Source organism: Macrobrachium nipponense, chromosome 32 (genome assembly GCF_015104395.2).
Source record: "Macrobrachium nipponense isolate FS-2020 chromosome 32, ASM1510439v2, whole genome shotgun sequence".
NCBI classification, from domain to species: domain Eukaryota; kingdom Metazoa; phylum Arthropoda; class Malacostraca; order Decapoda; family Palaemonidae; genus Macrobrachium; species Macrobrachium nipponense.
The window spans coordinates 19005114-19030135 of record NC_061094.1 but is presented as its reverse complement, the minus strand read 5'-3'; the positions used below and the strand labels follow the sequence as shown (position 1 = coordinate 19030135).

The following is a 25022-nucleotide window of genomic DNA, read 5'->3' as shown; positions in this document are numbered from 1 at the left end:
TTATCACTTTTCCGCTAGTCTGGCGGAGCACCCGCTCACCATCCGGGTTCTCCGTCTGCTTGCGAAAATTTTGTACGGCGGAGCTACGCTTCGCTGGCTTAGGTTAATATATTTATCTGAGTTAATCTTCTTGTGTCTCTCCGCTGTGCTTGTACCCTCACCTCGGTGTACCCTCGGTATATGAGCAGGTAACTGGTTCGAAGGAAATCTTCACTCCGGTGTACCGGTGTATATTGGACCAGTTTACCATGTCTTACGGACTATCTCTCACGGAGTACAGGAGAGGATTATGCCCAGAAAAATTCTCACTCCGGCATGCAGCGGAGTATAATATCTCTTAGCAGGCTAGCCCTGTTAGTAACTGCCGATACTCATGTACAGGTAGTGCTCGAGTTACGATAATCCGTTTTACGATAATCCAATGTTACGATGGGGTTAGCAATTAATAGTACTAAAAAAAAAAAAAAAAATGCGTATTTTTAAATTTCGCGCACAGCGAGCGCTGGCAGCAGCGTACTACACTGTACGATATGTTGGCTCGAGAGCGAGAGGCTGGCGTAGGTACAGCGGCAATGAGTTCGACCTCACTTGCGCTCGTTTTGAACCAAGTAACATTAGGTCAGTGTTCGTTTGTGATTTTTGAGAGTTTTTTTCAAGTACCGAAAATTAAAACAAAAAAACTATGTCTGCCAAACAACCAAATAGGTGTCCTGCTGGTAGTGCAAAAAAGAAGAGGCAATCCATCACTTTGGAGCAGAAACTGAAAATAATAAACCAGCGTGAAGCGGGAAAGGCAGTCATGGTTATCGCACGTGACGAACGTTTATCGCAATCGACGGTATCCACCATCCTCAAGGACAAGAAACGCGTAATGGATGCTGTAAAGGCGTCTGCTTCAGTTCATTCAACGGTTATATCAAAGAAGAGGATAGGGCCTTTGGAAGAAATGGAGCAGTTACTGGTCACGTGGATGGAGGATCAAATACAAAAGCGTATGCCGCTCACCTCTTCAACCATTCAGACAAAGGCGCGCATGCTTTTGAAGAACTGAAGAAGAATTATGATGATAACCACAACAAAAGTTTTGCAGCAAGTGCTGGATGGTTTTCGTTGTTTCAAGAACCGCCATAATTTTCACAGTGTGAAAATTAGCGGTGAAGCAGCAAGCGCTGATGCCGACGGAGCCGCTAAATTTAAGGATGTTTTACACGAGATCGTCGTTAATGAAGGCCTTGCCAGAGCAAATCTTTAATGTTGACGAAACCGGACTTTATTGGAAACGTATGCCACAACGGTCCTACATCCACAAAGAAGCAACGCGATGCCCGGGTTTAAGGCATACAAGGATCGATTGACTCTTCTGCTTGGGGGAAATGTGGCTGGGTATAAACTTAAGCCCTTTATGATATATCACTCAGAAAATCCAAGGGCTTTAAAAAACATCGACAAGCATACACTTCCTGTGCATTACCGTCATAATAAAAAAGCTTGGATGACTGCAATATTGTTCGAGGACTGGTTCGTTCATTGCTTCATTCCGGAAGTGAAAGATCATTGTAGGAAAAATAACATCCCTTCAAAATTCTTCTGATTCTCGACAATGCTCCCTGGCCACCCTCAGCACATCGGAGTATTAAACGAGAATGTAAAGTTTGTTTCTGCCACCCAAAAAACACAAACTTCTCTCATACAACCCATGGATCAGGGTTTGCTGTGGCTACTCAAGGCGTATTATCTTCGGAACACGTTTGCGCAGGCTGTTCAGGCTACGGATAACGAGGAGAAAGATCTCAGAACTTTCTGGAAAGAATTTAGTGTTCTTAACTCCATTATGAACATTGGAAGGGCGTGGAAGGAGGTAAAGAAAGGGTATGAATGGGGTCTGGAAAAATCTGCTGAAAGTGTATGTGAACCGCGTTTTAAAGGTTTCGATCAGAATGAAGAAGTGGAAATCAATAAAAAGATCTTGATACTTGGAAGAAAAGTTTTAGATTTAGAAATTGACGAGGAAGATATCCAAGAACTTATAGATGTGCAAGATGTAGAGCTAACGGCAGAGGATTTAATTGCACTTGCAGAAGAGAAAAAAAAAGCAAGAAGAGGAAGAAGAAATAAAAGAGCCGGAGCAAACGTTTACGACTAAAAAACTGGCAGAGGCGTTTGCTTTATTTGATCAAGGGACTGAAACTTTTAAGTGAAATGGATGGGGACGATGAACGGTTTGCCAAAGTTCAGAGGGCTCATCAAGACAGTGTTGCATGTTAACGATTAATTTATGAAGAACGAAAAAAACGCACAGTGCAACCTACAATGGATTTTTTCTTCAAGAGAACGACTCCAGCGCATTCCGCTTCCCCCAGCCCTACCCCCTCACTTGAGACTCGATCCTGTACGTCTCAGAACAGTTGTTTCCTCGAGACACCTGAACTAACAGAAGAAGAAATTCTATCTGAGGAAGAGCGAATTGATGATCCTGACCTGCTGCGTTTATCATCCTATCCTCCTCTTCCGATCTTTAGTTCATACGTAGCCATGAACAGCCTGACACCGATCACGTATGCCGACAACGGACCGATCTGGTGAGTACCCTTACGCTACAGTCTGATCCTTGTTCTTATTATTAAATTTCTTTTATACTTAATTATCATAAGTCAATCTGCATTGAAACACCCGAAAACTAGCTGATATTAATAATTACTATACCATATAATGTATAGGTATACTGTGTAGTGTAGGCTAATCTTCCAGTATAAGTGTATATAGGCCTAGGCTATATGGTATGATTAAACTTAGTGTAGGCTAGGTATCCGAGATACGATTTTCTCAAGTTACGATGGGTTTTTCGGAACCTAACCCCATCGTAAGTAGGAGAATACCTGTATCTGTCCACTTACAGGCTACCAACTGCCAAGAACCGGGGTGCAACGCCATCCTGCAAGATCCCTGTGGTCACGAGGTCTGCCGGACCCATGCTCCCTGTGCCATCCGCCATAACGACTTGGTGGTATGGCACCACGAAGCCTGCTCCATCTGTTATGATCTGGTGGATCAGGTTTACCGCCGGGAGTAAAGTATATACCGGGTAAGTATACTTATAACTGTTCTTGGGTATATACTATATGTATTTATGGGAGGGGGAAAAAGTTGCCTACAGACATTCATTTCAATCTATTGAAAACCGTAAGGAGTTATTTCTCTCTCTCTCTCTCTCTCTCTCTCTCTCTCTCTCTCTCTCTCTTGTATTTTAATGAAAATATACAGTAATTGTGAAAACACAGTGTGCATATGAAAAAAAGTAAATTAGTGATAATTTTAGAGATACGGCCCTAAGAAAAATTGCAAAGAAATTAGTAGTGAAATTTTCCCTGTCGTTCCGGCTTACGACGATTTTTCGGGTTACGACGCGTCTTAAGAACGGAACCCCCGTCGTAACCCGACTGCCTGTACTGTTATATGCAATATGTTAAGAGATATAAATATTACTTAGTCTTAAGTGTTAATCATATATCTTCGGGTTTCGTTGTAAGGATTACAATGACCCTCTCTTTCAGGCTACCGCCGTGAAGGACGCCGCGTCGGCTACCGCCGTGAAGGACGCTGCGTCGGCTACCTTGAGGGCCTGGGTCGGAGGCTTTGGGAAGAACGTCTCCAAGGGGCAGCCATACACCCTGGACAAGAGTATGGCTGTCCGCCTCTTCCCAGGCGGCAAGTCGACCGGGTACGTCGACCCAGCAGCAGCAGCTCCGTGCATCGTCGCTCTCCAGCAGCAGGTGGCACAGGCATTGGCGGACCAAGGGACCCCGGAGATCGCCGAGGATGTGGCGACACTTGATTTGAATGTAGAGTCTATGGCGGTAGGTGAGAGCAATCTGTTAGTTGAGGTAGGTTTGCTAGGAGCTCAAGGGCTTCCCTTGGGCTTGTCTGGATCTTCGTCCCCTATTCCTTCTTCATCTTCTTTCCAAGGCTTTTCTGAGTCGGACATTCCGGCGAAGGCGTCATCAGCTTCAGCTATCCCTAAAGTGAAAGGGAAGCGAGAGCAGAAGACCCTAGAGAGGACGTCTTCTAAGAAGACCTCGTCCTCGTCATCTCATAAGACTCCGACTCACCAACCCGGAGCAGAGAAATCGAAGTCTTCTTCAACTTCTCATTCAAAAGGGTCTAGGGGCAAGTCCACAGAGCCAGAGCCTTCGACGTCTACCGGAGCGCGTCCTAAGACTCCTGTGTCGGTCAGGGACCCTAGTCCCTTCGGCAGTGAGGTATTCACCACCGGTGTTATGCAACAGGTGGGGAACCTAGTCGGTAACATGGTTAACGACAGGCTCGAACAGATGCTTTCACTCATCTCCACCTCGTTTGAGGAGTCTGGTCAGTCAATCCGGAACATTTCGGAGAGGCTGGCAAACCAGGAGAATCTGTTGGCGGGTCTCAGGGAGAATCCCAATGCAGTTCTTCCTCAAGCAGGTACCGGAGTACCACCCATGCCGGATTACAACTCTCTTCACCATGAGCAATCCTTGGAGGGTCGCAGCTTTCGCCCCCTTCAAGGATGGTATGATTTCCATCCCCGATTGTGGAACTCGGAGAATAGAGGACTTCGAGTTCCACCCCGCCAATCTCCAACCACCCTTCATGGGCTATGCTCGCTTGACGGAGACAGCAATGAGGAGGGAGGATAGGATCCCGAAGGAAACAGACATTTACAGTCAGGATCAAGCTCAGAGGGAATGGGTTAGAAGCCTAGAAGAGTGGGATTGCATCAATACCAAGCTTCAGGCTTTCAAAAGCCCATTCACCATCTTTGTATCAGAGGAGGAGACACCACTCCCCTTTACCACAAAGCTGGCAGAGGTAACTTTTCAGGCCGCCATGAAAGACGAGCCTATGCCTCAACTGAGAGAGCTGAACCAACATCTCTACTCTTTCCAGGATTCGAAGACCTCTGGGCGGATCTGCCGGCTACCTTCACGATTGGGAAGCTCAAACCAGATTGTGCTATTGCACAATTTGGGGAGAGACTCCCGAGGTTGTCGGATAACCTGATTCAAGCGGAGTTTGACGCTAGAACTAGGTTAGGGAGGACTTTGAACGCCCTAGTTATGACAGAGGTTGCCGCGATCACTTACGGGACGGAACCTCTATTCAAGCTATTAGCAAAGGCGCAAACACACACAGTACAGTGTGATCTTTACGACTTTATAATAGCTAGGCGCAACTGCAGGAAGCACGTCCTGTAGGAAGTCACAATCAAGCACGAGCCAAACAAGCTACTTGCGTCTTCCATCTGGGGCGCTGACCTCTTCCCCAAATCTGTGGTGAACGAGGTTCAGCATGAAGCGACCAGGCTGAATCAGAGCCTTAAGGTCCGCTGGGGACTTTCTGTCAAGAGGAAGCCAGAAGTTACCCCCTCAACTGTGAAGAAGCTGAAGAAGCCCAGGAAGTTCCCGCCTTTCTTCACAGAAGAAGCCCAGGAAGTTCCCGCCTTTCCAGGCTGCTCAGCAACAACAAGTTGTTCAGGCGGTTCCGATGTCCCAAGTAGTTCAGCCATCGGCGGCAAAGAACCAAGCCCAGCCAATTCTCCTGCTGGCGTCCCAAAACCAGCCCTCGACCTTTATGCTGTATCTCCGGCCTTCAATCCTGTTTTTGAAGGGCAGGCATTCCAAGCCTTCAACAGGTTTGCGAGAGGAAGTAGAGCTAGAGGTACATTTCGCCAGAGGGGTGGCGGAAGGACACCTAGCAGGGGAAAGCACTTCCGTGGAGGACGCGGATCACGCCCTGCCCAAAGTCAGTGAGAACCCTCAGGTAGGAGGGAGGCTGTTCCTCTATCGGCACAGATGGATTCAGCAGTTGGGCACAGAGCATTGGATCAAAGGTCCCCCTTCATCCAAAACATTCCTTCAAGAACCAACAAAGGAATTGACAGAGTATGCACAAGAACTCCTTCAGAAAGGAGTAGTATCAAGAGTCAAACATCTAAAGTTTCAAGGACGCTTGTTCAGCGTGCCAAAGAAAGGCTCAACAAAACGAAGAATAATCTTAGACTTGTCCCGTCTAAACTTATTCATTCGTTGCGACAAGTTCAAAATGCTGACTATCTCGCAGGTGCGGACCTTACTTCCCCATGGGGCCGTCACCACCTCTACCGATCTTACAGACGCATACTATCATATCCCAGTTGCGAGACACTTCCACCCATATCTAGGCTTCAGGCTAGGAAACCAGGCATTCTCCTTCAAAGTGATGCCCTTCGGGTTGAACGTAGCCCCCAGGGTATTCACAAAAATAGCGGAATCAGTAATCCAACAACTAAGATCCCAAGGGATAATGGTAGTAGCGTATCTGGACGATTGGCTCATCTGGGCAACAACCGTCGAAGAATGCCTCAAGGCCACGAGCAAAGTAATACAGTTTCTGGAACATCTGGGGTTCCAGATAAACAGGGTCAAGTCCAGGCTAATGCCAGAATCTCGTTTTCAGTGGCTCAGCATTCAGTGGGACCTGAACTCCCACACACTGTCAATTCCGTTGGCCAAAAGGAAAGAAATAGCCAAGTCAATAAGGCAATTCCTCAAATGCATACAGACATCAAGGAGAAACCAGGAAAGAATCCTAGGTTCTCTCCAGTTTGCGTCAGTCACAGATGTTCTGCTGAAAGCAAGGTTGAAAGATATAAATCGAGTTTGGCGCTCAAGAGCAAACATCAAATCTCGAGACAAGTTGTCATGCATCCCGCCGATTCTTCGCAAACGTCTCCGCCCCTGGGCGGAGGCCAAAAACCTGTCCAAATCAGTCCCTCTCCAATTTCCTCCTCCGGCGTTGGTTATCCACACGGACACCTCTCTGAGTGGTTGGGGGGGTTATCCCCAATTCAAGAAAGTTCAAGGGACTTGGTCGCCTCAATTCCGCCGGCTTCACATAAACGTACTGGAAGCTAAGGCAGCATTCCTCACACTGAAGAGGCTTCTACCAGCCAAGAATTCCCATATCTAACTAGTATTGGACAGCGCAGTGGTAGTACACTGCATCAACAGGGGAGGATCCAAATCAAGACATGTGAACCATGTCATGATAGCCATTTTCTCTCTGGCAGCCAAGTACAAATGGCATCTATCCTCCACTCATCTGGCGGGAGTAAGGAACGTGATAACAGACGCTCTGTCTCGGTCAGTTCCTCTAGAATCGGAGTGGTCCCTGGACAGGCGCTCATTCCAGTGGGTATGCCAAAAGGTCCCAGGCCTCCAGGTGGATCTTTTCGCGTCACAATCCAACTACAAGCTCCCTTGCTATGTGGCCCCCAACCTGGACCCTCTGGCCTATGCCACAGACGCCATGTCCATAGATTGGAATCAATGGAGAAAGATATACATCTTTCCTCCAGTGAATCTTCTATTGAAAGTCTTGAACAAGCTCAGGTCGTTCAAGGGACAGGTGGCTCTAGTAGCCCCGGATTGGCCCAAGAGCAATTGGTACCCTCTCCTTCTGGAATTGGGTCTTCGGCCTCAAAGGATTCCGGACCCCAAACTGTCTCAATCAGTACAAATAAGGACTGTGTTCGCTTCCTCAGGAACTCTCAAAGCCCTAACTTTATGGACTTCATGAACTTCGTGGCTAAGAGGGATGCAAATATCGATCCTCAAAAAGGGATTTTGACGTAGGAAAAATCTATTTCTGGGCGAGGAAGCCGTGTCGCTCAGTGAAATGTGTCCCCTTTAGCACTATTTCTAGTAAAATATTGCTATGATACCAGAGAACTGCTATCCTTTTCTTAGAATCGGATAAAAGGGAATCAACATTGCGCCAATATGACGCAGCAGTTAAAAAACTGGCAAATTACCTGAAGGAAACGGATTCTCGAACCATGACAGTTAATTTAGATATATCCTTTTTCAGATCCCTGTTTGAAAAAGGTCTAGCAGCTAGTACTATTACAACCAATAAGTCAGCTTTAAAGAAAATCTTCCAGTTTGGCTTTAAGATAGACTTAACAGACTCTTACTTTTCGTCTATCCCTAAAGCTTGTGCTAGGCTCAGACCTTCAGAAAGGCCTAGTTCAATTTCATGGTTCTTGAATGACGTTCTCAAACTGGCTTCAGATACTGACAACGATTCATAAAATTATATGATGATATTAAGGAAAACATTATTCTTACTAAGTCTGGCCTCAGGAGCCAGGATATCTGAACTGTCGGCTCTTTCCAGAGACTCTGGCCATGTCGAATTTCTCCCTTCAGGAGAAGTTCTATTATCTCCAGATCGCAGTTTTTTGGCTAAAAACGAGGATCCCTTGATGAGATGGGCCCCTTGGAAGATCCTCCCTCTTCCTCAAGACCCTTCTCTATGTCCAGTGACGACCTTACGAGCCTATCTGTCCAGGACATCCTCTAGGTCCTCAGGTCCCCTTTTTATAAGGGAAAAAGGTGGCACTATTTCCTTAAAATGGATAATGCAACAAATCCTATATTTTATTAAACAAGCCAATCCTGATTCATTTCCTAAAGCCCATGACATCAGGGCAGTAGCCACCTCAATTAATTACTTCCAGCACATGAATTTTGATGATTTAAAAAAGTACACTGGCTGGAAATCGCCGACAGTTTTCAAACGTCACTACCTGAAATCCTTGGAATCTCTTAAATTTCCGGCAGTGGCGGCGGGAAACTGACACTGTCTAGTAGTTGTAGTCGAAGATCCAGATCTCCTTTCTACCTGCCTCACTAACATTTTCCTTTGATCCTACCGTCAGGCTCAATCCTGTTTCAGCCTTAGCTGCCTAAAAAGGCTATGTATCGTGATGTGTCCCTTATTTTTATGCTAGGGTCACTCACACCTGTAAATAGTTAGCCAAAATAGGCTATTTTGTGCTGATCTCCCTTATTTTTATGCTACGCAGACTCACTTGTATATACTAATAGTTTCTAGTTTTAAGTTATCATAAGTTAGCCTTAGTGTAATTTTAAGTCCTCCTATATAATTTAAGGCTAACACATGTTACTTTATACTAGTTTAAGATTTAGTATGATAACTTTGTAAATAATTTCAAAACTAGATTATAATTATTTTGTTTTACTTTTGTGTTTTCTTGAGACCTTCTACTGTTTCTTTTTTCCAACGCTTGTGCTAATTCTCTGGTACTATTTCACGAAGCGACACGGACTGAGCCCAGAAAAGGGATTTTGACGAAGGAAAAATCTATTTCTGGGCAAGGGTCCGTGTCGCCCAGTGAAATCCCCCCCCTGTTTATCTCCAACCCTTGCGCCCAAGCTTGGTCCTCTAACGTCAAGGATGGCCAAGAGAGGCGCTGTTGTCGGCGTGGGTGGGTGAGTAGTAGTAGTTGCTGGCGCGGGCTGTGTACCAGCTCTCTGGGGGAGGGGGATTTTGATAGAGGAGAATTCTAAATGACAAGAGGTCCGTGGTAGTGGTCTCACTCGCCCCAGTACCATACCGACACCCTCTTTTTATTTAGGGTGAGCGAGTCAGGATACTCTGACATCCCCCTCTTTTATTTTTCTCTGGTAATGTTAGTATCATTTACCTAGAAATATGAACTGAAGGGATATATTTCACTGGGCGACACGGACCCTTGCCCAGAAATAGATTTTTCCTTCGTCAAAATCCCTTTTTCATTCACCTGCAAATAGATCAGAATTTAGGATATTTTTAATGTGCTATTCATTAACTTGATCTGAGTGAGTAAAATGAGCAAGATTTTTGGATTCAGTGCAAAAAACTGGCCTAAAATCAGGCATTATATGTTAGACCTTGAAAACAGCGCAGGCCAGTGTTTTGCTTCTTTTGTATGCAGTATACCTTTGAGTTTCACAGAATGTTTTCTTTGGACATAAATTGTGCTTGTGTATTTACAGAGCAAGCTTCAGTTCCAAAATTCGAAAAATCCAAAAACTGAAATGTGGTGCTGCCCTTTTAGCCACTCAAGAACAAATAGGGGCTGATTAAAAAATGTCCCAGATCATCGGAGTTCCCAAACAATGGAATGCTGCATTTAAGAGAAGACTGACTGTATACAGTAAACTCCCATAATCATGGCGGATGGATCTCAGACACCCCCCCCCCCCCCCCCACCCCCCCCCCCCCTCCCCCCCCCCCCCCGAGACTAATTAAAATCAGTGAATACTAGAACCCCTCTAAAAATACTTATAGCTGCCTATTTTGATAGTTCATACAAAAGAAAAACCCTCTAAAAAGGCTTAAAACTGAATATTATAATAGTTTTAACACAAAAAGTGCATTTTAGTCATGAAAATGATACTAAAATACAGTAATTTGTGAATATTTCTAAATGAAAAATACTGTGTATGGGCGAATTTCCTACAAATAATGGGTAGTTATGTCCAAGAGAAATCTGTGAATCTTGAGAATGCATATGGGGGGTCGACTGTATTGTTTTTCTTGACAGTTATTCAACAACCTATTCACTCCAAACCTAAAATTTAACCATTACCTACAGATTTCAATTTGTTCAAGAAATTAAGTTATTTCTACATGCAACTGTTACAGAGAACCAAAGAAGTCACAAATTACATGACCTAACAATAACCAAAGCCAAGAATTTCCTATTCTGCTTGAAAGATATGAAATCTTAGTTATCTTTAAATAGATGAAATCACAGCAAAGTCCCAATATCCCTTGGTTGAGTTATATTCTCTTGGATGTTACATCTGGCTCTAGCCTCAGTACATGATGGCCATGCCTCGATTGATGAATGGAAGGGATCGGATCTGAAAAGTATTCTACTAAGGAAGCTCCTCTCCAAATGTTATGGTTATACCTCATAAGCCTCAAAGCTATTGGGATTTGAAAAAGTTTCATCTGCTGTCCAAGGACAATACCAAAAACTTGACCAAAAAGAGTTGACGTTATCTATCTATGTACAACATGGACCCATGATCACTGATGGATGAGAGGGATTAGATCTGAAACTTATTAAATTAATACTTACAATAATCATACCTTATAAGATTTATAACCTGTTGGGACTTTAAATTTCCTAAGAAACAAAAATAAATGGCACTCAACCAAACAACATGGAAAGATGTCAAAAAGTTTTATTTCATATGTACTCAGTGATTTACCCTTAAAAATAGCCACTGTCCCCCCAAAAATGGGACAAAAACAACAAATCTAAATAATCTTTCTTTTAACATCTAATCCCTTGTTCTTTCACTTTTACAAAGTATTTTCTTCAAAACAATACAGCATTAATAAGAAAATCCCATGCAATACGTCAATAAATTTGCTTATGATGAATTTTAGTATAATTAAAAGCATGTGGTCTTTCAAAATACCTGTGACACTTATCCCAAACTTCAGACACACATTTTGTACAAACTTAAATCACAATGCATTCATAAGAAATGATATATAAGCACAACTTAAATTGTACAAGATTACACTGACTTCAAAAGCTTACAACTCTAAAAATCACTTTCATTACAAAGCAGAACTGAAACAATTTTATTTCTTTCCAACACAAAATCAATACCTTGTACCTCATCATAAACCTACAATACAAAAAGATCAAATAACATAATATACAAGAGATATTCTACTCACATTATTTACAATTTTCTTAATATAATATAACTAATATTATATACAAGAAATAAGAATGAAGGAGCTCACCGGGCATGCAAAAACAGATGGCTAAATAGTCAATACTGAAAAGGCTTTCAACATGGAATACCAACCCTTTACAAAAATAAATATTGCAAGTTACCCTTCATTAGAAAATAAACATTGGCCCTCTACCAACATTAACATTAACACCTCTGTAAAGTAACACATGGCATAACCAACAAATTCCTGAAACTTTACTGAATTTCCAAGTTTACTAAGAATTCATACTCCTTATATACTGTCAAATATTGATTATTTCAGTAGATTCTTACAATTCTCAAACATTATCTCTAATAAGTTCAACATTTAACAGTATACTGGCTTATCCACAAATATAATTATCTACTGTAGGAAGCACTAGATGCCCAAGGATACCTACGGGAGACTCTACTATGACTTCTAGAAAACTGTTAGGAGGTGAGGTAAAGATGATTCAATTAAGGCTAAAGAGAAATAAAACAAAAATTCATGATTTGGTTTTGAAAGAAGTGAGGGACTTAGTATGTTGCAGTTCATAATGGTTTACTCATGAATGATTATGTAAGGACCTAACAGCTAAGAACAGTAGATGATATCACCTGATGTCACAGTCTGGATACATTATCCATCAGGTCCCTGACATCTACTATCTTTAGAATTTTCATTAAAAAAATTACCCTGTATATAATACAGAGCTATCTCTACTGTTTCCTATTGTACTCTTACAAAGCCTATCAAAATCTGACCTAACACAGAAAACTTTTTGTTTTGATATATGAAATTTTCTTAACTTTCTAACTTCACAATGAACCTGAAGACAATACAGGAAGTGCACCATGCACACTACTGGAGTAAACATTTTTTCAAGCAAACCAGTAAGTACCTGCATTTCCTAGAGCAATTTTTCTGACATCAAAAGAGGGGCTTATAGCATGATACGTACACTAGGTATGTTACAACATTTCAACATTTCTAAAATGTTTGCTATTTCCTTGCAGTTAACATACCTTACTGAAATCAAATTGCTTAAACCTCTAAACCTCTGATATAGACACACATATTATATATATATATATATCCAAAATATATTACCATTAGTCTTCCAGGAACACCAAACTGCAACTTGTGAGCATAGCAGTATTCACATTCACAAGGATAAATTTACAAAACATTTTTCAATTATTTCAGATCTGTGATACCTTGATAATGCTAGACTGATCAATAACAGGAAGAATGCTGTAAATACCAGTTTTTTATAATAAATGTATCTTTGTTTTGCAATCACATATATACATACATATACAGAACATTAAAAACTTCATGCTAAGTTATAAATACTGCAGTCCATTCAGTAAGAAATGGAGACAGTACTCTATCATATTTGGCAGGAAAACCGGATATAATGCGAACAGGGCATCAGGTATCGTTGTGGTTGGGTGGTGGTCTAATATCACTATTCCTTTTGATACATTCCACCAACCAGTCAATGCCTTCATCAACTCCAGCTCTGGAAGGTGCAACACTCGCTTAAAACCTTAAAACATCCTGGAGCTTATCATAAATCTAAGTCATCTAAACCTAAAGAATAATTACAACTGTACAAAGAATAATAATAATAATAAAAAAAAAAAGAGTAAGCAGATTTTAGAGTTGTAAGCTTTTGAGTGGCTTCAAAACAACTCTAAAATCTGCTTACCGTCTTTTTTTTTTTTTTTTTTTTTTACCCTACTTCCTTCTTAACAAGGTAAGAACAATATCTGAAAATTTGTCATAACCTTTGTACTAATTTATACTCGCACAATAATTAAAAACCCTATTGCTCACTGAAGCACTCCACATGAATTTCATGGAAAGAAAGCATTTGGTAAATGTCACATACACAAATTATATAAATTTTCATAATAAAATTTATTATTTAGATGCTTACCCACTATTAAAGTTAGGTATATCTCTGCACTGATTAGGCAAGTTGGCATTCAAACAAAAAATCGAATGACTGTTTAGTTTACCTGCTCTCCACCAGGTGTACTTCTGATATTTTAGTTCTTGTCAAAATTCTCCTTGATAGCTCTCTAAGTTGTGGGGAGGCTGGGTGAAGTCTACTTTAACAGTAGGTAAGTATCCAAATATAATATATTTTATCATGAAAATTCATATTTGTGATGAATCTTACCTACTGTTAAAGTTAGCCGATTCCCAAATTAAGAAGAGGATGGTGTGTAGTGCAGCTAGACAAAAATCCGCTCTGCCATTTGAGCTAAAGGTTTCTTGCACGAAACCCAAAACATTCTCACCTGATCCAGAAATCTTTCTGGATTTTACTACCATCAGAAGTTGGATTCCATTCAGGGAGCAAGGCTCTCATAGAGTATGTGCAGCAGAGAGCAGCCTTGCAGAGGGGTCCAAAAGCCCTATAAAATGACAGTCACTTGAAATAAATACCTTTACGATATACTAAAGGTATGCTTGTATACAAAATTTGTACCTTTACACTCCCCAAAATATTAAAACCCGTGATTTAAACAAAAAAGTGCAAAGAATTGCTCTTTCTTTGGTTCAGGAAAAGACTGCCCACTACTAGTACTGGATTAAGGGCTTTACTCTTTTTAAACACGATTCTGTATACTTAAGGTAGCAAGCGGGTAACAACCAAATTGCACTTCTAGGGAACACTTAATGAAGTTACAACAGCTGCTCACATTATGAATGTTTACCTTCAATAAAGGTAGATGATATGGAGCTAGTTCTCATGCACTAGCCTAATCACATACGTCACAGAGGACCTTGTGTTCCTTGACCTCTTAAGATGTTATAAGTCTCTTAAAAACACAAAACAAAAGGTTAACTTTGCTTCTTCCAGGCTTAACCTTCACAAATACATTCTAGGTTTTCTAAAACCACAAAACAAAAAGTTAACTTTGCCTCCAGACTTAACCACTGGTAAAGACAACTAAGTTTTCTAAAACCACAACACAAATGGTTAATTTTGCCTCTTCCAGGCTTAACCTTTGACAACATCTACGTTTCCTAAAACCACAAAACAAAAGGTTAACTTTGTCTTTTCCAGGATTAACCTTTGACAAAGATGTTCTAGGTTTCTAAAAGGATAATAAAGATGTTCTAGGTTTAACCTATCTGACTAAGTTTTAATTGCCCCAACAGGACAGAAGTTTCCTCTTCTTCCACACTATAGAGGTTACATTGGAATTGTTACAGTCACAGGATTACAGTGGACCCCCCGTATTCGCGTTCTCCAGATTCGCGGATTTCTCTCGGGAATGTTTCCCTGCATTATTTGAGGAAAATTCGCGCATTCGCGGTATTTTTCTATGAGAAATCTCCAAAATTCCTGTTTTTCTTTAATCAATTTCATCATAAAATGGACTTTTTGTGATAAAACTAATAAAAAAAAACCAGGTATAAAAATTCTTAGTGGGTTTTACTTGAGTTTTAACTAACAAAATAGGAGGCTTTAAGCATTATTATAGGGGTTCCAACTATTCGCGGGTTCTAACTATTCAAGGGGGGGTTTGGTACGCAACCTCCACGAATACGGGGGGATCACTGCATAGCTAGGCTTTTTTTCACTTTACAGTACAGTAGTACCTCAGGATACGTTCCAAAGCAGCCTTTGTAACCTGATTTTTTCGTATCTTGAACTACGTTTTACATGTAAATTGCCTAATTCATTCCAAGCCCTACAAAAACACCACAGTAAATTTTATAATACAAGCTAAATTGACCAATAAACAATGAAATACAACAATTTGCACTATTCAATACCTAACATAACCTTTATTGAAGTACGTACCTGTAAATAAAGTGTAATAGTGTACATGGTACAAGAAATACTTTATGTACATGTACGTACATATGTAGTAAAATGTGGAACCTTACCCTTCGAGTGAGGCGATCTCCAAAAGTGGCGACAGAGGAGGAGGACAAATGGCAGAAAACATGAACGCTTAACGTTACGAAACATTAAAAAATGGCAGAAAACATCAACACTAAACTTTACAAAACACATTAACAAATGGCAGAAAACATTAACACTTCTTGATTATCACCATCTTCGTTCTCCATAGAAAGCATCCTCTTCTTTCCGTGAACTTCAGCAACATTCTTGGGACCCATAGCTAATAACATAAGTAATTAAGTTTACACACAACACGATAAGGTAACTTATTTATGTTAACAAACGAAATATATGTGAACGAACGAATTCCAGTGTTTACGATAACACTGCCGCAAAAAACGGTCAAGGAACGCCTTTACATAGAGGCATGAAGCTGACCAATAGAAGAGCAGGAGGATGGTGGCGAGTCTACTCAGTTGGCGGCGCATGAGTTTTAAAATTGTTTTCGGTGGTCTGGGCGAATCTCGGACTTTACCCTTTCGCAACCTGAATTATTTTTGTATGCAGAGGCAAAAAAATCTTTGTCTTTGGTTTCATAACTTGGATTTTGTTGCATGAAAGTGTAATGACACTAGTTAAAACTCTTCATGATGCATGAAAAAGCAAAAAACCAAAACCTGGACTTAGGCTTAAGAACAAATTGGGCAATTCTTGGTTACAGAATCCCTCCTACAGCCCTGGAGCCAAAGATGGTTCTGGATTACACTACAATAATACCTTGATACAAATGTTTTTAGATACAAGCTGCAACTCAGTCCATATTTTTGTCCGAGATACAAACTGAAATACTAGATACAAGTGTATCAGGAGGGTGCTGCTAGTTGGGCCCCATGGATCCAGCACCAGCACGACCAGGATCTCATTCACTCTCACGTGTTACCCACAGAATCAAGTCGAACCTTGTGTGCTGTACTCATTTTTGCATCATTTTTACATTTTTTACTGAACTCTTTTGTGTGCCATCATGAGCCCGAAGAAAGTGAGTGTAAAGGACAGTGGTGAGAAGAAGAGAATGATACTGATAGAAGTAAAGCAAGAAATAACAGAAAAACACGAGCGTGGTATATGAGTGATTGAACTAACAAGGTTGTACGACAGCAGTACATCTACAATTTGTACTATCCTTAAACAAAAGGATGCCATCAAAAGTGCAACACCGGTGAAAGGAATTACAATTCTGTTCTAATTCAGGACAAATATCCATGAAAAAATGGAGAAGCTTCTGCTGGTGTGGGTGGAAGAGGAGCTGGCAGGAGATAAAGTGACGGAGACTAATATGCAAAAAGGCACGTATTATTTATGCCGACTTAAAGAAGAAAGCACCATCAACTTCAAAAGAGGCAGCAGAAGATATGTTTAAGGCAAGTCATGGTTGGTTTGATAATTTCAAGAAGAGAACTGGCATCCACTCGGTGGTGAGGCATGGCGAAGCTGTGAGTACTAACGTTAAGGCAGCTGATGAGTACAGTGGACCCCCGAATTTGTGTTCTCCAGATTCGCAGATTTCTCTCGGGAATATTTCCCCCTATTATTCGCGGAAAATTCACCTCTTCACTGTATTTTTCTATGAGAAATAACTAGAAATTCCTGGCTTTTTTTTGTTTTTTTTATAAATTTCATTATAAAATGCAATTTTTGTGATAAAACTATTAAAAAACCAAGTATAAAATGTTTAGCAGGTTTTCTTGAGTTTTAACTAACAAAATAGGCCGTTTTCAGCATTTTTATAGGAGTTCCAACTATTCGCAGATTCTAACTACTAGCAGGGGGGTGTGGTACACATCCCCCGCGAATACGGGGGGACCACTGTACATCATTCGGTTTGCTGCACTTATTGCGAAGGAAGGCTACATCCAGCAACAAGTGTTCAACTTTGACGAAACTCTATTGTTTTGGAAGAAAATGGCACAGAGGACTTACATCACTGCAGAGGAGAAGCTGCTGCCAGGCCTTAAACCCATGAAGGACCATCTGACCCTTGCATTGTGTGCAAATGCTAGCGGTGACTGTAAAGTAAAGCCGCTGCTAGTGTATCATTCCAATAATCCTCGAGCCTTTATGACTCACAAGATTCTTAAAGAAAAAATAATTTATAATAAAATTATGTTTTATTCATACTTACCAAGCAATTGTTCAGCTGTAGGATTCTACACCCGGCAAACTAACTTTCAAATTTCCCAGTGGCGCCACCATTATTAGTGCAGGTAACTACTGCCCACCTTTGGTAAACGGGTATGACGTCAACATACCTCTTCAAATGGATTTTGGCCTCCAGCTCCACCTGTGGGGAGGAGGGAGCGCTTGAATCAAATAGTTGCTGGGTAAGTATGAATAAAACATAATATTATTTTTATTATAAAAATATCATTTTTATTCAGTCTTACCAAGCAATTATTCAGTTGATTCCAAATTGAAAGGTGGAGGGTAGTGGGGATTACACACTGAGAAAATTAATTCATCAGGAGGGTTACATAATAAGCATAGAACTTTTATGCCTGTCATACCATACCTAGTAAGCGAACTGCTGCAGGAGAGTACTGCCTCCGGTTGGCACTCTGCTTACTTAGTTAAGAGAAGGGCAGCTGGACCATGCGTCTCCTTTACAAGTGGGAAGTTCCTTACAGTCTTGGGTTAACTGCTGACTTAACAAGGAACGAATGAAATACAAATGCCCTTGCCCTGGGCGAGAACCAGTTACATAAATAAAACTTATATAGTTACCTTCACCAACAAACCATAAAAACATCAACAATACCTTCAGTGTCCATACAACTGGAAGGTACTCCAGGTAACCTCCAGACTTCCCAAAGACTCAACAAACTTGATACAAGGCAAAAATTAGAGGGAACCAGCTCCCTCTATGTTGCATACCCCAACACCATGCCAGCGACGGATAAAGGACCCAGAGTACAGTGGTCCCCCCGTATTCGCGGGGGATGCGTATCAGACCCCTGAGAATAGTTAGAGCTGCAAATAGTTGGAACCCCTATAAAAAGGCTGAAAACAGCCTATTTTGTTAGTTAAAACTCAAGAAAAACCCACTCATAATTGTTATACTTGGTTTTTTTAATAGTTTTATCACAAAAAGTGCATTTTATGATGAAATTGATAAAAAAATACCCAGGATTTTGTGGATATTTCTCAAAAAAAATACCGTGAATATGCGAATTTTCCGCGAATAATGTGAGGAAACATTCCCAAGAGAAATCCGCTAATGTGTGAGTCCGCAAATCCGGAGAACGCAGTCTCTTAACTCTTTAAGTAATGCGTCGCGAACACTGACTTCGATCTCCATACTGTAGATTGCAGAATCGCCGATAAAGATAGGTTACTGTGGAACGCAAGCGAGGTAGCGACCACTCTTACTTTGTGCACTTTAACCTTCAACAAGGCGAGTGACTCATCATCTATTGTGGAGTGAGCCTCAGTGATTAAGGATCTGAGAAAGAAGGACATGGCGTTCCTTTGACATCGGATGTGAAGGGTTCCTTACCGAGTACCATAAATGTTGTGAGGGGCCCCTCAACTTTCAAGTCCTTTTCAGATAGCAACTTAATGCCCTCACTGGGCATAGAAGTCTCCCCTGTTCCTCTGTTCTGAGAATATTTGAAATGTTCTTGACGAACGAGTGAGGACAGGAAATGGAAGTTCGTTCTTGGCCAAAAAATTCAGAGCCCAGCAACAAACCGCATTCCCTTGTGGGAAACCTACTCTCTTGTCTACAGCGTGAATCTCGCTAATGCGTTTTGCTGAAGCCAGAGCGAAAAGAAAGAGTCTTCTTCGTAAAGTTCTTCAGGGAAGACGAGCAAATAGATTCAAAGGGAGGTTCGGAAATGAATTTCAGGAATACATCTAGGTTCCAAGTCACCATGTCCCTTGGAGTCTTCGACGTCTAAATAGACTTTATGAAGTCTGTCAGATTGTTATTTGTCAATAGCTCCAGTCCTCTATGCTTGAAAACCGAACTGGGCATCGCCCTATATCCTCTAATCGTGGAAGGGGATAACTTCTTTATCGACCTCAGGAAGAGAAGGAAATCAGCAATCTGACTTACAGTTGTCTCAGAAGAAGAGACTTTAGCATGCTTGCACCATCTTCTGAAGACACTCCATTTTGATTGGTAAAGGTTGTTAGAAGAAGCGCGTCTGCATCTTGCAATCACTTCTGCCACTCATCTCAAAAAGCCTTTCACTCTGACAAGACTCCTGACGGTCTGAATCCTGTCAGCTGAAGCTCCAACAACCCTTGATGGAATCGGTGGAAATGCGGTTCTGAGCAGTGACTTCTTTTGAGGAAGTAGCCTTGGATAGTCTACCAACATGTCCAAAAGATCCGGGAACCACTCTTTCTTCGGCCAAAACGGGGCTATCAACATCAAGCGAACATCTAGATGGCGCTTCATGTTGTTGATGACCTCCCTGATCATCCCATAGGGGGGAAACGAGTAAGTGTCTAGACCCAACCAATCTAGCAACATCGCGTCTACTGTCCATGCTAGAGGATCTGGAACAGGGGAGCAGAACAGTTGTAGACGGTTGTTCTTGGACGTCACAAACAAACTTCCGTGTCCAAAATCCACTCCAATGATAGAACTTGCCTCCTTCTGCTGAGCTCGTCCGCCAGAACGTTCATCTTCCCCTGAATAAAACGAGGAACAAGCTGGATCTGATGTTCTGCCCAGAGCAGAAGTTCTCGTGCCTTCGGGAACAAAGTGAAAGAGCGAGTCCCCCATTTCCGGAAAAATGTAAGACAGGGCTGTGGAGTTGTCCGCATGAACAGCTACGACTCGACCTTCTAACAGATGAACAGACTTCTGGAGGCCCAGGAAGACAGCTAGGAGTTCCTTGACATTAATGTGAAGAGCTTTCTAGGACTGTCCAAACCCCCGACACCTTGCGATCCATACATAGAGTGGCCCAACCTGTGTCCAACGCATCTGAAAAGAACTGTAGGCTGGGTTTCACAGGGAGGAGCGACACGCCCTTCTGAAAAGCCTTTCTCTTGAGTCCCACCAAGCTAGATGGCTCTTGATCTCCTCTGTAATTGGGAAAAACGTGGAAACTGGTTGCAACTCTCTGTACCAGTTTGCTTTTAGGTACAACTGGAGAGTCCTAGAGTGTAACCTCCCTAGTTTTACAAATTTTTCTACCAAGGACATGTCCCCAGTAGGATCATCCACTGCACTGCTGAGCACGACAAGTCGTGCAGGAACGATTGTACTGTCGCCAGATACGACTCCACTCTTTTTGGGGCCAGAAAAGCCTGAAAAGTCAGAGTCCAGAGCCATCCCCAAACAGAGAATCCTCTGAGAAGGGATGACTTGGGACTTCAACATATTCATGACAATGCCCAACTTCTGCATCAGGCAGAGAGTTCTCTCTAGGTCCTTCGCACACTGTTCCTCCGACGGAGAAGCCAATCGTCTAAATGCATTGAGAAGTTGATGCCCATCAGATGTAACCACTGCGCCAGGGGGCTTAGAACCCTGGGGAAAACTTGAGGTGCTGTTGAAAGGCCGAAGCACAGAGCCTGAAACTGAAAAATCTTGTCTCGAAAGACGAAACAGAGATACTTCCTTGAGTCACGATGGATTGGGACATGGAAGTAGGCGTCCTGCATGTGGAGGGATACCATCCAATCCCCCTGAGTGAGATCCGCCAGCACCGAACTTTGAGTCTCCATCTTGAACTTGGTTTTTAGCACGAACTGGTTCAAATCAATCACGTTCAACATGGGTCTCCAGCCCCCTGATGTTTTGGGAACCATAAACAGCCTGTTATAAAAGCCCTTTGATGAATCGTTGACTTCCTCGATTACTTCCTCTCGAGCCAAGGAGAGAACTTTTTTCTCGAGAGCCAAAAACTTCTCTGAGCCTATGGAGTAGGCTGTCATTCTGATGGGAACCTTGGCTAAGGGAGGTCTTTCCACAAAAGGGATGGTGTAGCCCAGGTGTAAGACTTCTATAAGCCATGCTTCTGCACCTCTGCTCTTCCATTCCTCCCAAAACTGGTGCAGCCTGGTGCCTATTGGTGTGAGAAGGGAAGGAACATCATTTTCTCTCGATCTTAACTGCTGACCTAGAAGAGGATTTGGCGGGTGGTCGAAGGTTTGAACGTGGCCTCGTAAAGGGGCGTGACTTTCCCCATCGAAAAGGCTGTTTCCGCAATGGAGACTTGGAAGGAAGAACCACAGACACAACGGGTTTAGGCCGTTTCTTAGATTGAGCCAGTAAATCTGTCGTCGACTTCTCTAGATCTGACAGAATATTCTGAACTGTCTCTTGAGGAGACAAGTGAAATTTGTCTAGAGGAGCAAAAAGATGGGCTGACTTCTGCACAGAGGTGAATCCCTTGGCGGTAAAGGTGCACCACTGCTCACGTTTCTTCAACATGCTCATCGCGAACAAGGAAGCTACTTAATCTGCTCCATCCCTGATCGCCTTGTCAGAGCAGGAAAGCACCCCCGGCCAGTCCTCCCGAAGATCCTCGGAATGAGAGGGGCAGTCTTCGAGCTTCCTTGCCAAAGCTCCTATCGACCAGTCCAAGAAACTGAAGATCTCTATGACCTTAAATAGGTTAAGAACCATAAGGTCTACCTCAGACGAAGCAAAGAACGTCTTCGCCGCTGAAAAGCCGCTCTCCTATTAGTGTCAACCAAGGAAGAGAAGTCTCTCTGGGAGGAGGCAGAGACTCCGGTGCTTCTCTGGTGATATAGAAGTGATACCTTTTGTTAATAAGCAAGGAAGGAAGGCAAAAGACGCCTTACCATGGTCTCTTGGTCGCTAGCAATCCATCCAACGACTGTAAGGCCTTCCTAGCTGCAGAGGAAAGGACTAACTTGGACAGTAGTTCTTCTGGTTGCTGCTGCTTCTTCATCATGAAGATCGAAGGAGGAGACGATGGGGTGGCAGGAGAAAACCGTTCTGGGAACTAGTCCAAGAGGAACCTCATTAATGACACTTAAGCAGTCAAAGACTGCATCGAAACCTGACCCGACTCCTCTGCTACTATGAACTGCTCGTGCCCTTGCTCATATTCTTCATTCTGCTTGAGCTCTCCTGTGTCCTGCTCAAGCACCTACGACAGAGCAGGCGACATAGTCTCTTCCTTTTCTCTCAAAGGTGGTTTCTTCCCTTTAAAAAAGGACAACGCCTCCTCAAAGTGTTGTCAAAATGGAGCAAACACCTGGTCTTCTTGGGAAGTCAACACACTCGGTTGGGGTTGAACTGACAATGCAGGCTCTCATCTCGCTTCAGACGAAAAGCCTGGAATGGAAGTCGAAGAATCCCGCTTCGACTGACGAGTAGGTGTATGCCTCACAGGTATCCGCACCTGTCAACTCGCAGACGAGTCCGCTGAGTCGCAAGTCAAATCATGTCCCGCGTATGTCTGATCCGCATGACTGCAAGACAGGCGCGGACTGGAAAGCGTATCCCTCAACCTCTTGACAGGGAGAGGGGAGATGTCAGCAGTCAAAGGTCTCTTGAGGGGGCGAGAGGACAAAGAACTACGCCAGCGTCTGGCAAGCGGAGACAGCAACTCACTGGAGTCCGGCAACTCTGCACCAAACAAGATACCTTTCCAACAGCGCTCAGTTGAAACCTGACTCAAAACTTCAGGTTTGATAGAGGGAGCGACTGCACATGGGCAAACTCCCCCAGTCTCCTTTGGACCTCCAGTATGTCTTCTCTCCGAGGCGGGGGAGCGGGATAGTGACCTTTGTCTAGGAGAACTGGAGGGACGGACAGCCATCCACTCAGGAAACACTTCCCTTGCACTTGCATTTTTCACTATTTCACTTTTCTCCATAAACAACTTCATGGAGGTACCTAATTCCATAACAGTATTAGCCAAAATTTTGAATCTCCTCTGGTGTCAGAAACTGCAACATGGGAAGCTGGTACAGAAGTTGGAAGAGAGGGGGTTGGAGGACTGAGGATAAGAGAAAGATGACCTCTTAAAGGAGAGGAAGAAGGAGTAGCGATCTCCGCTAACACGGGTAGAAGGCAGAGTTACAGAAACCTTACTATCTGCCCTAATTGCTGCTTTTCTCTTCCTATCTTGTAAAATTTTCTTATTATGAGAAATAAAAAGTTTCCACTGCTCATCATCCCACTCCTGACAAACAGAGCACCTCAGTTCTTTACAACACTTTTGCCCCCTATATTCAGTAAACTTGGAGTGAGGGTCATAAACTTTCTTAGCTATCCAGTTTTGCAGCCCTCTGCGCAAAACCTCACTCCCGATGAACTAGAATCTGACATAAACGAGAAAAATAAGGCAGCAACTAACCCCAAAAGAGTACCTAAGCTAAGCTAACTCCTTGAAAAATACACCGAAAGCTTTGTACGTCACCAATAATCCATGAACAACCCTCCAAAAGATGACGAAGAAAGCCCGCAGAGCTACTGATGTTACTTGGGAGCAGGCAGAAATCCAACTGAAGAGTGTGTTGACGTCATGCCCATTTACTGAAGGTGGGCGGTAACTAGTTACCTGCACTAATGATGCTACGCTGGGCGTAGAATCCTACAGCTGAATAATTTCTTGGTAAGACACTGAATAAAATTGCATGTTATGTGGTGTGCCAATGCTAGGGCATAGGTTATGCGGCAGATTTTTTACTGAATGGGTAAATCTCGTCTTTGGTCCTGCAGTGAAGAAACATCTTTAAGAAAATAAACTCCCGATGAAAGCATTACTAATCCTTGATAATGCTCCAGCCCACCCACCTGGTCTTGAAGATGACATTCTCGATGAGTTCAAGTTCGTGAAAGTCCTCTACTTCCCATCCAACACGACTCCAATCTAACAACCTATGGATCAGCAGGTCATTTCCAACTTTAAAAAGCTTTACAAAAAGCACTTGTTCCGCTGCCGCTTTGAGGCGACTGAAAATACATATCTAACTCTTCGAGAGTTTTGGAAAGATCACTACAACATCATGATATGTTTGCGCATTATTGACTTGGCATGCAAGAGGTAACAAGAAGAACCTTGAGCTTGGCATAGAAAAAGTTATGGCCTGATGCTGTTGCAGAGATAGACTTAGAAAGATTTGAACCAGAGACCGAGCAAGAATAGTTGGAGGAGATTGTGTTCCTCAGAAAGTTGTTGGGTCTGGAGGTGGATAAGGGTGACATAAACGAGTTTGTCGAGGACCATGAGGAGAAACTCTCAACTGAGGAGTTGAAGCAAGCAGCTACAGATGATACAACATACGAAGGTTCTGCAAGAGATAAGTAATGAGGAGGAGGTAGAGGCGGAGGAAGTGATTTCTACAAGTGAAATTAAAGACATGCTGGCAAGTTTACTGAGACGAAACACCCAGAAAAAGTTTCAACTGGTCCAGCTCCAGCACTTTTTAATGAAACTTATGTCACATTTTTGTAACATTTTAAAAGGAAAGTACCAAAAGTGCAACCAAAAAGGAAAAAACAAGTGATGATTAAATGAAAAAGTAATACAATACGTAATGTTAAGCTTAGGTCAAGTTT

General features: G+C 42.5%; 2 protein-coding genes across 3 annotated transcripts in view; both read right to left on the bottom strand.

Annotated features, from left to right (window-relative positions):
• Window positions 1–11042: 11042 nt before the first annotated feature.
• The window catches only part of LOC135207252 (ADP-ribosylation factor-related protein 1-like), a 140838-nt gene continuing 126858 nt past the window's right edge, over window positions 11043–25022 (bottom strand). For both annotated transcript variants that reach the window (XM_064238904.1, XM_064238905.1), the window contains exon 6: window positions 11043–13117. In XM_064238904.1, coding sequence (XP_064094974.1) covers window positions 13027–13117 — 91 coding nt within the window. In that variant the 3' untranslated portion in view covers window positions 11043–13026. The remainder of the gene's footprint in view (window positions 13118–25022) is intronic.
• The window catches only part of LOC135207129 (ADP-ribosylation factor-related protein 1-like), a 75447-nt gene continuing 64229 nt past the window's right edge, over window positions 13805–25022 (bottom strand). The window contains exon 5 of the mRNA XM_064238721.1: window positions 13805–14021. Within this exon, the coding sequence (XP_064094791.1) occupies window positions 13901–14021 (121 nt within the window). The 3' untranslated portion in view covers window positions 13805–13900. The remainder of the gene's footprint in view (window positions 14022–25022) is intronic.